Source organism: Notolepis coatsorum (genome assembly GCF_963971535.1).
Source record: "Notolepis coatsorum genome assembly, chromosome: 14".
NCBI lineage: Eukaryota > Metazoa > Chordata > Actinopteri > Aulopiformes > Paralepididae > Notolepis > Notolepis coatsorum.
This window is the reverse complement of record NC_140178.1, coordinates 89,558,830-89,572,081: the sequence shown is the minus strand read 5'-3', so window position 1 is coordinate 89,572,081 and position 13,252 is coordinate 89,558,830. Positions and strand designations below refer to the sequence as shown.

At 42.2% G+C, this 13,252-nt stretch overlaps 1 protein-coding gene across 1 annotated transcript in view; it reads left to right on the top strand.

Moving 5' to 3' along the window:
• Window positions 1–13,252, top strand: part of LOC311240067 (caspase recruitment domain-containing protein 10) — an 82,834-nt gene that overhangs the window by 54,983 nt on the left and 14,599 nt on the right. Inside the window, exons 11-19 of the mRNA XM_084328583.1 lie at window positions 1,741–1,777; window positions 2,186–2,223; window positions 3,946–4,028; window positions 4,727–4,778; window positions 5,515–5,633; window positions 5,772–5,952; window positions 6,428–6,551; window positions 7,721–7,961; window positions 10,643–10,712. Coding sequence (XP_084184709.1) covers window positions 1,741–1,777; window positions 2,186–2,223; window positions 3,946–4,028; window positions 4,727–4,778; window positions 5,515–5,633; window positions 5,772–5,952; window positions 6,428–6,551; window positions 7,721–7,961; window positions 10,643–10,712 — 945 coding nt within the window. The remainder of the gene's footprint in view (window positions 1–1,740; window positions 1,778–2,185; window positions 2,224–3,945; window positions 4,029–4,726; window positions 4,779–5,514; window positions 5,634–5,771; window positions 5,953–6,427; window positions 6,552–7,720; window positions 7,962–10,642; window positions 10,713–13,252) is intronic.

Below are 13,252 nucleotides of genomic sequence, written 5' to 3'. Positions count from 1 at the left end.
CTTGTATAGCTTTAAACGCAGTTTTAATGCCCCAACCGCTTGCTGCGGTGTTGTATCCTAGATCTGTATAATTGTGTCTTTTTCCTCATACCTATTAATTCAGTGTGTCTGTTCCTTAGATCTTCAAATGCAAATCACTGACAAACAATACTAGCTCTCAGACATAGCTGCTATTTGTGTATAGCAACCATTGCCTTGTCAGAAAAACATTCCCACTGTATCATCAAATCAAATTAAATCGAATTTATTTGTAAGGCCCGACAACACAAGTTAATGTCCCCATGAGCCGGACACGTCTTCTTTAAACAAGTCAAGAAGAAACATCACAATAAATCAAGAACAAAACAAAAACACCATGAAATCCAAAATAAAATGTCAAATAAATAAATGAATGCAACACTCCCAGACATACCCCACAAGAAGGTAAGGAAAAACTCACTAAAAACCTAGCAATAGGAAAAAAGCACCACAGGCAATGTGGAGGGGAGAAACCTTATAGAAGGGCCGTTCAAGGGGGGATCTCCCTTCTTAGATGTCGGTGATAGTAGTGTTGCTATAAAACAGGCGAAACAGTTGGTAAGCATGTACATATACGTGTAATGAAACACACAAATAAGTACATGCAATAGCAACTGGGGTACATAAAAAAATGTTGAAAGATTGAAAATAGAGCTGATGATGTATCCATTTGAGGTATGGGGGCGACGTAGAGAGGATTGCATCCTCCCGGCCATCATCACAGGACGTCCACCACTCCGGTCATCAATAGATACATGTACATTTACATTTACATTTAGTCATTTAGCTGACGCTTTTATCCAAAGCGACTTACAAGTTCTGTACGACAAGCCATCAGGAAGAGCACAACTCTATCAGCTGAGTAACAATGTTCATCAAAGTGTTGAGTGCTACAGTGTAGGTTAGTTTATTAGGACAAGTGCATGACAGTATGGTTAGTTAGGGTTAGATTTTTTTTTTTTTTTAATTCAGAGTAAGCATATATGTGAATAGAATAGAAGTACTTAACCCAGCAATGAACTAGAGTATCCACATCTACTAGAGTAGACATTTCACCCGAACAACATACTTGACGTTACTCTTACATAACATAAGAGTGACTGTCCTCAGGAAGCTCGGAGGTAACAAGATTAAACTTCTTTGTGCCAGATCGGATCATATTGTTGTGGTGCGTAGAGTCAAGAGATGTCGCCTCAGACAAACCTTAATAATAATTAATAATAATTTAGGACCTGCTCAGAGGTCATTAATCGGCATGCATGCGATGCATGTATGCGAATCGTCTCTGCGATTAACCCATCCCGTCGTCCTTCCCCCCCAAGGGCAGCCGGGAGCAGACAGGCGCAACGTGAGCCGCGCCAGGGGACCAATCCAAGTGCTCCTGTCCGTCTTCGTCAAGGACGCCACAGCATTAGCGATCTTGTTGTTGTGCATGTTTTTCCATTGGGTTTATCTTATCGGGGGGAAACCCTTGCAAGCACCGGGAGAATATGCAAACTCCACACAGAAAGGCCTGGGAGATACCCCACCTGGGTAACTGGCATCATGGAAACCTGGTCCCCAAGCGGGAATCGAACCCTGGACCTTCTTGCTGTGAGGCGACAGTGTTTAACCACTACACCACAACCTTATGTAACCAGGAGCATGTTGGTACCTGCTCTGTGTAAAATACCTCTCACTGAAAGTAAAGTCTTGTCATTGTTCATCTCTTCTGTGCCGCAGGCGCCCTCTAGAGGTCAAGCCAATGAGAATTCTGAGGGTAAGCCTTGTATTCATAGTAGATTCTCACATGTTTCCTACCAATAATATGACGACAATGCCACGAACACAGCTCATTAGTCACGGTTGTCATTAAAAGAGTCACCTGTCATTTGATTACAATCACTTTTTTTTGTGTGTGACGTCTGCAGTGATGATGCAAATGGAATAGTACGGATAATGAACGTGAGCTAAGAGATCATTCTTTTGTTTGTGAATATTTCTTATACATTTTCAGGATTGCAATCCCATAAAAGTCGAAATGCGATGAACTTGACTTAAATGTTCCCCTCCTCTTCCACCCCCCACCCCACCCCCCCATCCATAGAAGAGGCATACACATCAGACATGTTCCTCACACATGATGTATATATATATAGTTACTGAAATGTATCCTATTGGTTTACAGATTCCCGTTTCAACTCAGAGGAGAATCTCCTGACATCAGTGAGTTTTGCGTTTTCCCTCCACAGTGCACAACAATGACAAGTCAAGAAAACACCAAATCATGTAAAAGATCTACGGTGTGCAAAGGAACTCATATGTGAACAATAGGGCTGACCCCTATTAATCGATTAGTCGACTAATTGGTCGAAAGGAGCCGTAGTCGACTGCCAACCTCTAATATAATAAAAAAAATAAAAATAAAAAGATTTATATTTTTTATTTTTATTTTGTATCATTCTTTCCAAAAGAAAAGAGGCCTGGAAGCGTGGCTAACGCTAATGGCACGCATACCAGAGGCTAACTGCCTACAAAAACAGGCACAGAGGCACTGAAAGAGGATTTCACCCATCTAATGAACACACTAGACTAGACAAATATCAAGATGTATCCATCAGTGGACCAATTGCATGCTTTTGCAGAGGACAAGAAGCCTTCAGTCGACTCCTTCAGACATTAAGCACCCCCACAGCCCAAATGGAATGATAAAAAAGTTTAAAAAAAATAAAAAAATAAAAAAAAAAGTTTAACTCGATTAACGGCAAATTTTGGCCAATCCTAGTCGACCATCCAAATCCTTAGTCGGGGACAGCTGAACAATATATTTATCTAGAGGTTTCCCCTTTGGGGTTGGGTTGGTCTTTGATCCATATTTGTCTGAATATACCTGCATATCATCCTTTCTATATACCTATGTATATACACCTGCATATAACCCATATAAATATATGTATGATAGCATGTACAAGTCACGGTTCTGTACAGGTTTTTGGTACAGTGGGGGAAAGTGTGGCTTTCCATGTTCCACTCAGTGTGCAGTAACTAATTGTACTTGTAGGGCTGTCAACGAATATTCTTTTTTTGTATTTTATTTTTTTATAATTTTTTAAACAAACACATAAACAAACATGACAACACAAGATTAGATATACAAGTATTAATTAACAGTGCACATCCAATGAAATCACCATTTAGATAAATGTCTTATACAAGATATACCCCTAATACCTGCTATCTATTACCCTACACACATATGCTCTTGCTCGCACCCCCCCCCCCCCCCCCCCCTGGACCCCCCAATGGATAATCCATCCATTATCATTTGCTCCTAACCAGACCCTACCATTATATGCTAGCTTTTATTCTCTCCACCACTTCTAACCACATTGACATTTTGGATTCATTGAGACCCAAAATTCTTGCTGTAGATATTTCTAGATAAATCACATTGAGATATGTAAGAATCCAGACCTTCCGGCAATTTTTTTTCAGGTTGAAACCATCGTGATGCTATCAGCTTTTTAGCCACTGTGATACCAGATAAAACCAATATTCTATTTTGAAACCAATATTCTATATTGAAATTAATAATCGACTTGTAAAGGAAAAAAAAATTTTTTTAATTATATTAGATTGGGCGGTCGTTAGTGGTTAACATACCGTTGTATTCGTTCGGTACACACTACAGCCGTTCGGTACGGTACACACTGAAACGGTTCGGTTCGGTACGGATACGTGTACCTTTACACCCCTACTCAGTAGTAATCTAATCTAATCTAATCTAATTAAGTCAACCCACGACTTTGTTAGTTGATTAGTAGTAATTTACATGCTGAATATATATTTTTTAATTACCTTCTTCAGTGGAAGGACAGCCTGTCACTGTGATATGAGTACAGCTTAACTTCTATTGTGATGACGGTTGTTTTCCACTATGCTTTTCAGGACAGTGAGAAGGAAATCAACAGGCTCTCCACGTTCCCCTTCCCTCCTTGTGTGAACTCCATAAACCGCAGGTTCAACACTGAGTGAGTTCACCAGCCCAGCAGCAGACACCTGTTTCCTTCACTTTAAACTCTTAAACAGTGTTTTGCATCTATACAAGCCTATACAAGCTTTTCTGGTCATACAATGTGAAGGACACACACAAATGTAATATAAAACAGTGCCCACAGTTGCCTTACTTGAAGTATTTTTTGTTGCCGTTAACTCTCATCCTCCATGTTTAAACAAGGTGCCGTTACCTCTCATGTCCACATGGTGCCATTATTCTGTAGTGCAGCTTTAACAAGTTTAAATTTTCAAGTTTTGTTTTATTTGTCACATATAAGGTGCATTTACATTACAGTGAAATGCTTGGTTCTGTATGAGCCTCCTGTGCTTCATACAGTAAAAAAAAAGTCAAAAGAATAAAGACGAAACACTATACAAAATATATAAAGTACAAAATGCAAACAAAATGCAAACATTTTAAAATGCAGTAGAGATGTAGTGCAAATATTTTTGTAATAAATATATAAAATATGGTGTAGTGTTAAAAAAGTGTCTAAAGTAACAACAATTGTGTTATGCAAAGCACGTCATAGACTCAGTCACTTACTCACGGTTAGCCACTCTCCCTCTAGTGGCAGCTCACAGGCGTGGCACTTTGTGTCAGACCAGTTCAATCCATGCGAGAAGACTTTGCATCGATAACACTGTGTGTCCTTGTCTCTTTACTAAACAGATTCGACATGGACTCCTGGGGCAGTGATCCTGATAATGATCATCTTACAGGTGTGTTTAATTTACTCCTCTATATGTTTCTCACTGGTCATATTGAGTGCAGTCCTGTGTTTGTGTTTAAGGGTTTAGTGTTTTGTGTGCAGGCTGTGAAAACAAGTTTCAGAGGGCAATAAAGAATCTATCTACCTTGTGTCTCAGGTGAACAGACTGACTGTCTCTTATGTTGGTACCTGTTGTGTCTCAGGTGAACAGACTGACTGTCTCTTATGTTGGTACCTGTTGTGTCTCGGGTGAACAGACTGACTGTCTCTTATGTTAGTCCACCGTCCCTGTTGTGTTTCAGGTGAAAGGACTGACTGTCTCTTATGTTGGTACCTGTTGTGTTTCAGGTGAACAGAGAGAGTCTCTTATGTTGGTACCTGTTGTGTTTCAGGTGAAAAGAGAGTCTCTTATGTTGGTACCTGTTGTTTCAGGTGAAAAGAGAGTCTCTTATGTTGGTACCTGTTGTGTTTCAGGTGAACAGAGAGAGTCTCTTATGTTGGTACCTGTTGTGTTTCAGGTGAAAAGAGAGTCTCTTATGTTGGTACCTGTTGTGTTTCAGGTGAACAGAGAGAGTCTTATGTTGGTACCTGTTGTGTTTCAGGTGAAAAGAGAGTCTCTTATGTTGGTACCTGTTGTGTTTCAGGTGAACAGACTGAGAGTGTTTCTTATGTTGGTACCTGTTGTGTCTCAGGTGAACAGACTGAGAGTGTCTCTTATGTTGGTACCTGCTGTGTTTCAGGTGAACAGACTGAGAGTGAACTCTACCTGAGTGATTCCTGGAGCTCCCTGCACTCTCACCTCTTCCCCCCTGACCTGGTCAACCTGCCCCCAGTCCCTCCACACAAGCCCAGCCCGGGTGTTATGGGGTAGGCCCTGTATATCCATGTTCTCTGCCCTGATATGGAGGTCATCTTGGATGTTACCAAAGTAAACTACAGTGGTTACAGTGGTATAATAGGAAAGGTATTTTCTTATCTATTCTGCCCTCCCTAACCATCTCCCAGGGTGGACCTCCCTCCCTCCCCATCGCAGAGCCCCCCCACATCGCCCAAACGAGGAAGAGACAGCCTCGCAGCTGACGTCACAATCGTCGGGGGCAACCGCACAGGGATCTTTGTCAGTAGTGTGAGAGCCGGTTCTCCTGCGGAGCAGTTTGGACTGAAGGAGGGCAGCGAGCTTCTAGAGGTGTGTGTGTGTGTGTGTGTGTGTGTGTGTGTGTGTGTGTGTGTGTGTGTGTGTGTGTGTGTGTGTGTGTGTGTGTGTGTGTGTGTGTGTGTGTGTGTGTGTGTGTGTGTGTGTGTGTGTGTGTGTGTGTGTGTGTGTGTGTGTGTGTGTGTGTGTGTGTGTGTGTGTGTGTGTGTGTGTGTGTGTGTGTGTGTGTGTGTGTGTGTGTGTGTGTGTGTGTGTGTGTGTGTGTGTGTGTGTGTGTGTGTGTGTGTGTGTGTGCTAATACACAAATGTTCAGATTATATAAACATTGCTATTTTGAGGTCACAATTTAATTAAAATGTTTGTATTGAAGGTAATCGGTTTAAAATCCTCGATTCTGCATTGAGATCGTTTCACCCCTATGTGCCACACAATGTGTCTGTGGATGCATTGTGTGTCATTTTCTTTGGAAACGTGACGTCACTTTTCTTTGCCTCGTCTCTCTGCCCAGCTGGAGCGGGTTCTGTTCGGTGGGGGCAGCGTGCTGCTGGGTCAGTGTACCGGAGAGGTGGCCCACTTCTCTCTGCAGTGGTGGACCGAGCCATCGTCCCTCAGGCACCAGAGCAACATGGAGGGTGAGCAGGACTTCCTTGTGTTTACATGGTGGTAGAGAGGATCTTCCGGGTGAGCGGGACTTCCTTGTGTTTACTTGGTGGTAGAGAGGATCTTCCGGGTGTACAGGAAGAGTCTCTCTCTCAAGAGAGGTCTGCTCGCTCCGTCGCCGTCTTGATAAGAGCAATTTAAAAAGACCTCTACACATGTTGCCATCCTTAGTTGCCATGGCAACCACTCACTCCAGAGGTCATGATTCATTTTAAACATCTTTAAAACTCACACTTGCGCAACAAAATGCAGTAATTAATTGTATAATTTATAATTGTATTATTTTAAATAATATCACATTTAATTATTATGTTTGTTTCATCTCGTCATTGTATTAGAGTGTCTCTGGTACAATCTCACATTTGAAATGGAATTTTGAGAGCTGAACGTTCTAATAATGGAGAAACTTAAAGGTACATGTCAACATTATGGGAAATGCGGTTACCGTCTTCTCCAGAGTCAGACAAGAAGATAGATACCAATTCCCTCTCTGTGCGTTCAGTAGAAAGCTATCTGGCTGCAAACTAGCCTAGCTTAGCACACATGAATGGAAGCGGATACGGACCACTAGCTTAGCTTAAAATTATGGGAGAGGTGTTTTTGGCCAACAGCTAGGCTAGCTGGTCCATGTCTGCTTCCATTCATTTGTGTTTAAGCTAGGCTAGCTTGCAGTTGGATAGCTTTCTACTGAACGCACAGAGATAGATATTGGTTTCTATGTTCTTTCCTGACACTGGAGAAGAGACGGTAAGCACATTTCCCATAATATTGATGTGTTCCTTTAAACCTGAAAGGGTTAAAGACTACATTGAAAAACATGTGTATATTTACTATGCCACTACATGAGATAACCATTTATTTCTGTACATTGAACATAATACTGTAGTACCTTTTTGTTGTTCAGTGGTATTTTCCTTGTAAGGAGCACTGGCCCACAGACTTGTAATATCTATAGCTGTAATGGTGTCTTGTAATCTCCTGTGGCATTTTTCTTTCTTTTTATGAATTCAATTAATTATGAATTCAATTCGTACTATTCTATGAATCCAGGTTTCAGAAAGATAACAAGAGGCTCTCTCCGTTTCTTCCTCTCTGTGTCTTCGTCTCCCTCTCTTCTCCATCACCTCCCTCTCTCTCTCAGCTTACTCCAAGCTATGCTCCCAGCTCGCCTCTCCAGATTTCCTGGGCGCCGACTCCTTTTACGTGCGTGTCAACATGGACATTCGCCCCCACGGTGACCCGCCCTGCCTGGGGGCGCGCTGCGATGACATCATACGCGTGACGGACACACGCTACAACGGGAAATACCAGTGGCGCTGTGCCCTGGTGGAGCCGCGCACGGCGAGGCCCCTGCAGGCCGGGGCCATGCCCAACTACAACAGGTAGGATATGAACAACACAGTTTTTTTCCCTGTCACTGTATTTATTTTTTTTTTATTTTTTTTGATATTTTTCCCCCTCCTTTTTCCTCCGATTTTCTCCCATCCCAATGTTAGTCGTTATGCCAATTCCCAATCCCCTTCCTTGTCGCTGCGCACTTACCCCCCACAGTCGGTCTGGGCAAGGCCAGATTAAGACTTCAGAGGCCCCTGGGCCAGATTCTTGTGGAGGCCCCCCCACACACACATACACGTGCACGCACGCACAGTGGCGTTTTTATATGCCACTTTAAAAAAATATAGAATATTTAGAAGTGGTGGGCTCTGAGGGCCAAGCTAAAAGGACTTTGTGCCCACTTTGACAACCTAGGATGGCTTAGAGTAGACGACAGAGTACAGCAACTTGCAATGGGCCTGGTCTACAAGATACACTACACGACCAAGGTACCCATGTACATGTCAAAATACTTCCCAAAGGTCAGTGAATACCACGATCACAACACCAGAGGGAGCTCCACAAATCATGTTAAACCCAGATTCGGCTCAAACAAGGGACTAAACACGTTTCGCAATTATGCCACATCAATGTGGAACGCCCTACCCAAAGCTGTAAAGGAATGTGAATCACTACCCACTTTCAAAAACACTCTCAAAGAACACCTACGGGAGACTGCAATTCGAAACTGGCCCCTGTAAATGTCCTAACACAACCCCCTCCAATGTACAGTAAATGACCAAGTATGGTTTTGTCAATATTCCAATGTACAGTTTTGCTTGTACAGTTGTACAGTGTCCCCCACCCACCCACCCCTCCCACCCACCGAACCACCTCCAATGTACAGTCCCCCCCACCTCCCCAACCCCACCCCACCTACCCAACCTCCTCCAATGTACAGTTTCTACGTCAAATGTATATACTCTCTTTTCTGGACTCTTTTCGTATCACAAACAGTACTGTATTTGCAAATCTGGTATGTCATAAATGTATAGATGTAGCAGTACTGTCTATCTGTATGTCATGTATGTCATATGTTATGATGAATTGAAAATGGGGGACCCTGATGTAAACAAGACAAAAGTCTTTCTCTGGTCTGCATTCGCTTAACAATTATTGAGCTGTACTGTACTGTACTGTACCCATTCTACAATCTGTTAATAAAGTTTTCAATCAATCAATCAAGAAGAGAAAAGAAACACACCATGTTTAGATGGGGGGATGGCACCATCCCCAGGAAGAAAAAAAACATGCACACACTTTGGAGACAAGAATATAATAATAGAATAGTAAGCTTACTTTTACGTGAATGTCAATTTAAATTATAATTAGGGAAGGGAGGGGGTTGAAATGTGTTTTTGTCCTGTGTTACTGTCTGTGAATGAATGAATTAATGAAAATTGTATTTAACAGATTGCAGAATGGGTACAAATAATACAGTATGGCTCAATACACACAATTGTTAAAGGGATGCAGACCAGAGAAAGACGTTTGTCTTGTTTACATCAGGGTCCCCCATTTTCAATTCATAGTGACATGTATGACATGCACAACATATATGACATCATGACATTTATGGCATAGGGACATACATGACATACAGGTATATAGTACTGTTACATTTGTGACATATATGATATGCAAATATACAGTACTGTTACCCATAGATCCTGACAGAGAGTATATACATATGATGGGGAGGGGACTGTACATTAGGAGGGGGTGGGTGGGTGGGAGAGAAATATACATACAGTGGGGAGAGAATATATACATTACATACGGTGGGAAGGGGACTGTCTATTAGGTGGGGGTGGGGCTGTATGTATGTATGTATGTATGTATGTATGTATGTATGTATGTATGTATGTATGTATGTATGTATGTATGTATGTATGTATGTATGTATGTATGTATGTATGTATGTATGTATGTATGTATGTATGTATGTATAAAAGAAAAAAAATACAATCGAAATATTGACTGACGTTTCTTAGGCGACTCTTTCGAAGTTGGTTAAGGTTAGAGTATGGAATCAGGGCTGGTGTTCTATCGCCCTGCTCTAAGACAAACTCTAACCTTAACCAACTTCGAAAGAGTGCCTAAGCTTAACCGGTGAAAGAAAGAGGCGTCACACGATTGGCGCTACCAGAAACGTCAGTGGCCAATCAGAGCGCAGAACGCAAACGCGGAACTGGAAATCCGCTGGTAAAAGTATTCAGGCGTCGGGGCTGAGATGTGGAGATGCAAGTTTTGACTTTTTATTGCTGTTTTTACCTCAAACGGAAAACCTCAAACTCGCATGAAGAGGAGAAAAAATACTCAAGATTAGCCACTTGCAGACGGCAGGGTGTGACGTACTGTATATTTTAGTTGATGAAATATTTTTGTTGACTAAATATTTCCAAAATAAGAAAAAAAATAAAAATAAAATGTGGGGCCTCTAGTGACGAGGGGCCTCCAAAAAAAAATAAAAGTAAAAAAAAAAATAATAATAATTTGGGGCCTCTAGTGACGAGGGGCCTCCAAAAGGCCAGCCAAGCTGGTGACAACCCCGGAGCTGTGAGCTGGATTCGAACAGGCGAATCCAGCGTCTCCGGGGTTGGTGACGAACGCAATCTCCGCTACGCCACCTGACCGCCCCTCCCCGTCACTGTATTAACCTTGACACTAACCCCTTCTCTTTTGTCAGGGCCCAGCAGCTGTTACTAGTGAGACTACGGACTATGGCTTTAGAACAGAAGGACTTTAAAAAGAAAGTGGTAAGTCACACACATACACACGCACACACACACACACACACACACACACACACACACACACACACACACACACACACACACACACACATATTAGGGTCTCTGTATACTTGCTTTTAACCATGCGTACGAGTAGACGCAGCGTTGTGAGCACCATTGTTCACATACTTTCCTGCTTATTTTGTGTTGTACCTGGAGGATTGAAAAGTCTGTCCGTGAGGGTGCAGATCAGGGCCAAATCCTCCCTGGCTGACACAATTATATAGAATAGATTCAAGATTCAAGAGATTTATTTGTCACACACATACATGAGACATGTACTGAAATGAAGGTGGCCATGCCCGCCTTGATTGTGCAAAAATACAAATAATAAAATAGAATAGATAATAAAATAGACATGATAAAAAGTTATAAGAATAAAATACAATACAATGCTAAGCTTAAGAAATAAAGGTAATGAGTACTATATACAATAATATACATATACAGTTATGTTTTTAAAGTGACCTTTTTTATAGTGTAGTTTGTATGCGTGGTGTGTGAGAGTGCAAGTGAGGATGTGTGGTGTGTATGTGTGTGTGTGTTTCAAGTTCAAGTTTCTTTAATAGTTGTCATACAGAAGTACAGAATACTTTTATACAAAATGCTTCTTACTGTTTCGCTCCAGAGACTGTGTTAGACAAGATAAGTATGAAATAAAATAGTATAGCATGTAAAATAGAAGTAAAAATAGAGGTCACAGTGTTCAGTATAGACATATGTACAATGTTCGATGCAGAATAGAAGTAACTGAGTTACCATACAATATACAATATACTATGCAATGTACTAATATACAATACTATATAGTGCAGAGCAGAAATGGGATGAGGTACAATTTAGGTACAATTTACAGTAAGGTGTACGAGTTGTAGTGCAAATCCTTTACCAATAAATATAAAGTGTAAAGTGTGTTTAGGTGTTCTAAAGTGTGTAAAGTGGGTGCTGCAGTGAGTTGTTTGTTTAAAGTGAGTGTGTGCGTGTGGATGTGTGTGCTGTGTGCATTTGATGGTTGTTGCATAGTGTTATTGTTCGTTGAGCAGCCTGATGGCCTGGGGATAGAAGCTTCTTCTGAGTCTTTCTGTGCTCGCCTTAAGACTCCGGTATCGCTTGCCTGACCGCAGCAGTTCAAAGAGGCAGTTGTTCGGGTGGCTGGAGTCCTTGATTGTGTGTGTGTGTGTGTGTGTGTGTGTGTGTGTGTGTGTGTGTGTGTGTGTGTGTGTGTGTGTGTGTGTGTGTGTGTGTGTGTGTGTGTGTGTGTGTGTGTGTGTGTGTGTGTGTGTGTGTGTGTGTGTGTGTGTGTGTGTGTGTGTGTGTGTGTGTGTGTGTGTGTGTGTGTGTGTGTGTGTGTGTGTGTGTGTGTGTGTGTGTGTGTGTGTGTGTGTGTGTGTGTGTGTGTGTGTGTGTGTGTGTGTGTGTGTGTGTGTGTGTGTGTGTGTGTGTGTGTGTGTGTGTGTGTGTGTGTGTGTGTGTGTGTGTGTGTGTGTGTGTGTGTGTGTGTGTGTGTGTGTGTGTGTGTGTGTGTGTGTGTGTGTGTGTGTGTGTGTGTGTGTGTGTGTGTGTGTGTGTGTGTGTGTGTGTGTGTGTGTGTGTGTGTGTGTGTGTGTGTGTGTGTGTGTGTGTGTGTGTGTGTGTGTGTGTGTGTGTGTGTGTGTGTGTGTGTGTGTGTGTGTGTGTGTGTGTGTGTGTGTGTGTGTGTGTGTGTGTGTGTGTGTGTGTGTGTGTGTGTGTGTGTGTGTGTGTGTGTGTGTGTGTGTGTGTGTGTGTGTGTGTGTGTGTGTGTGTGTGTGTGTGTGTGTGTGTGTGTGTGTGTGTGTGTGTGTGTGTGTGTGTGTGTGTGTGTGTGGAGATCAGTGTTTAGTGTTCTGATGGCCTGGGGGAAGAAGCTGAGTCTGAGTCTCTCTTCCTTGTGAACTATCCACTATCCAGATGTGTAACGTAAACAACATACAGACACTCGAGGAGGTTTTACGCTGAGATCACAGCATAAAAAAGGTCTCGGACCCGTTTCCATTTCACTTTCCATGTGGAGTTTTAGCGTCCACCCCGTCAGATCCACACTGTCGCACAAAGTACAGACAAAGTACTGTACGCTCCAAGGGAATGTAATACATAAAAAAGAAAAGATAATACTAACCGTTGTACTGTTTTACTAGTATGCACTCTGCTACTAAGGAATCTACCTTGCCTAGTATTACCTACTCTGCATATGCTCCTCTACATAGAACATTTATTGAAAGCAGCCACGCTGCTAGACCTGTCTGTAGGCGATCGTTACGAGCCTTAAAGGAACACGCCAACGTTTTTGGAAATTAGCTTATTTGCCATCTACCCTGGAGTTAGACAAGCAGATACATACCCTTTTCTTCTCTGTGCATGCATTAGGCTTAGGGAACAGCCGCACCGTTAGCCTAGCTTAGCGTCATTCACTGGAAGTAGGTGTGCCAGTGTAGCCTAGTTCCCAACAGTCACGAAATACACTCCAAATACAACTCCAAAACATT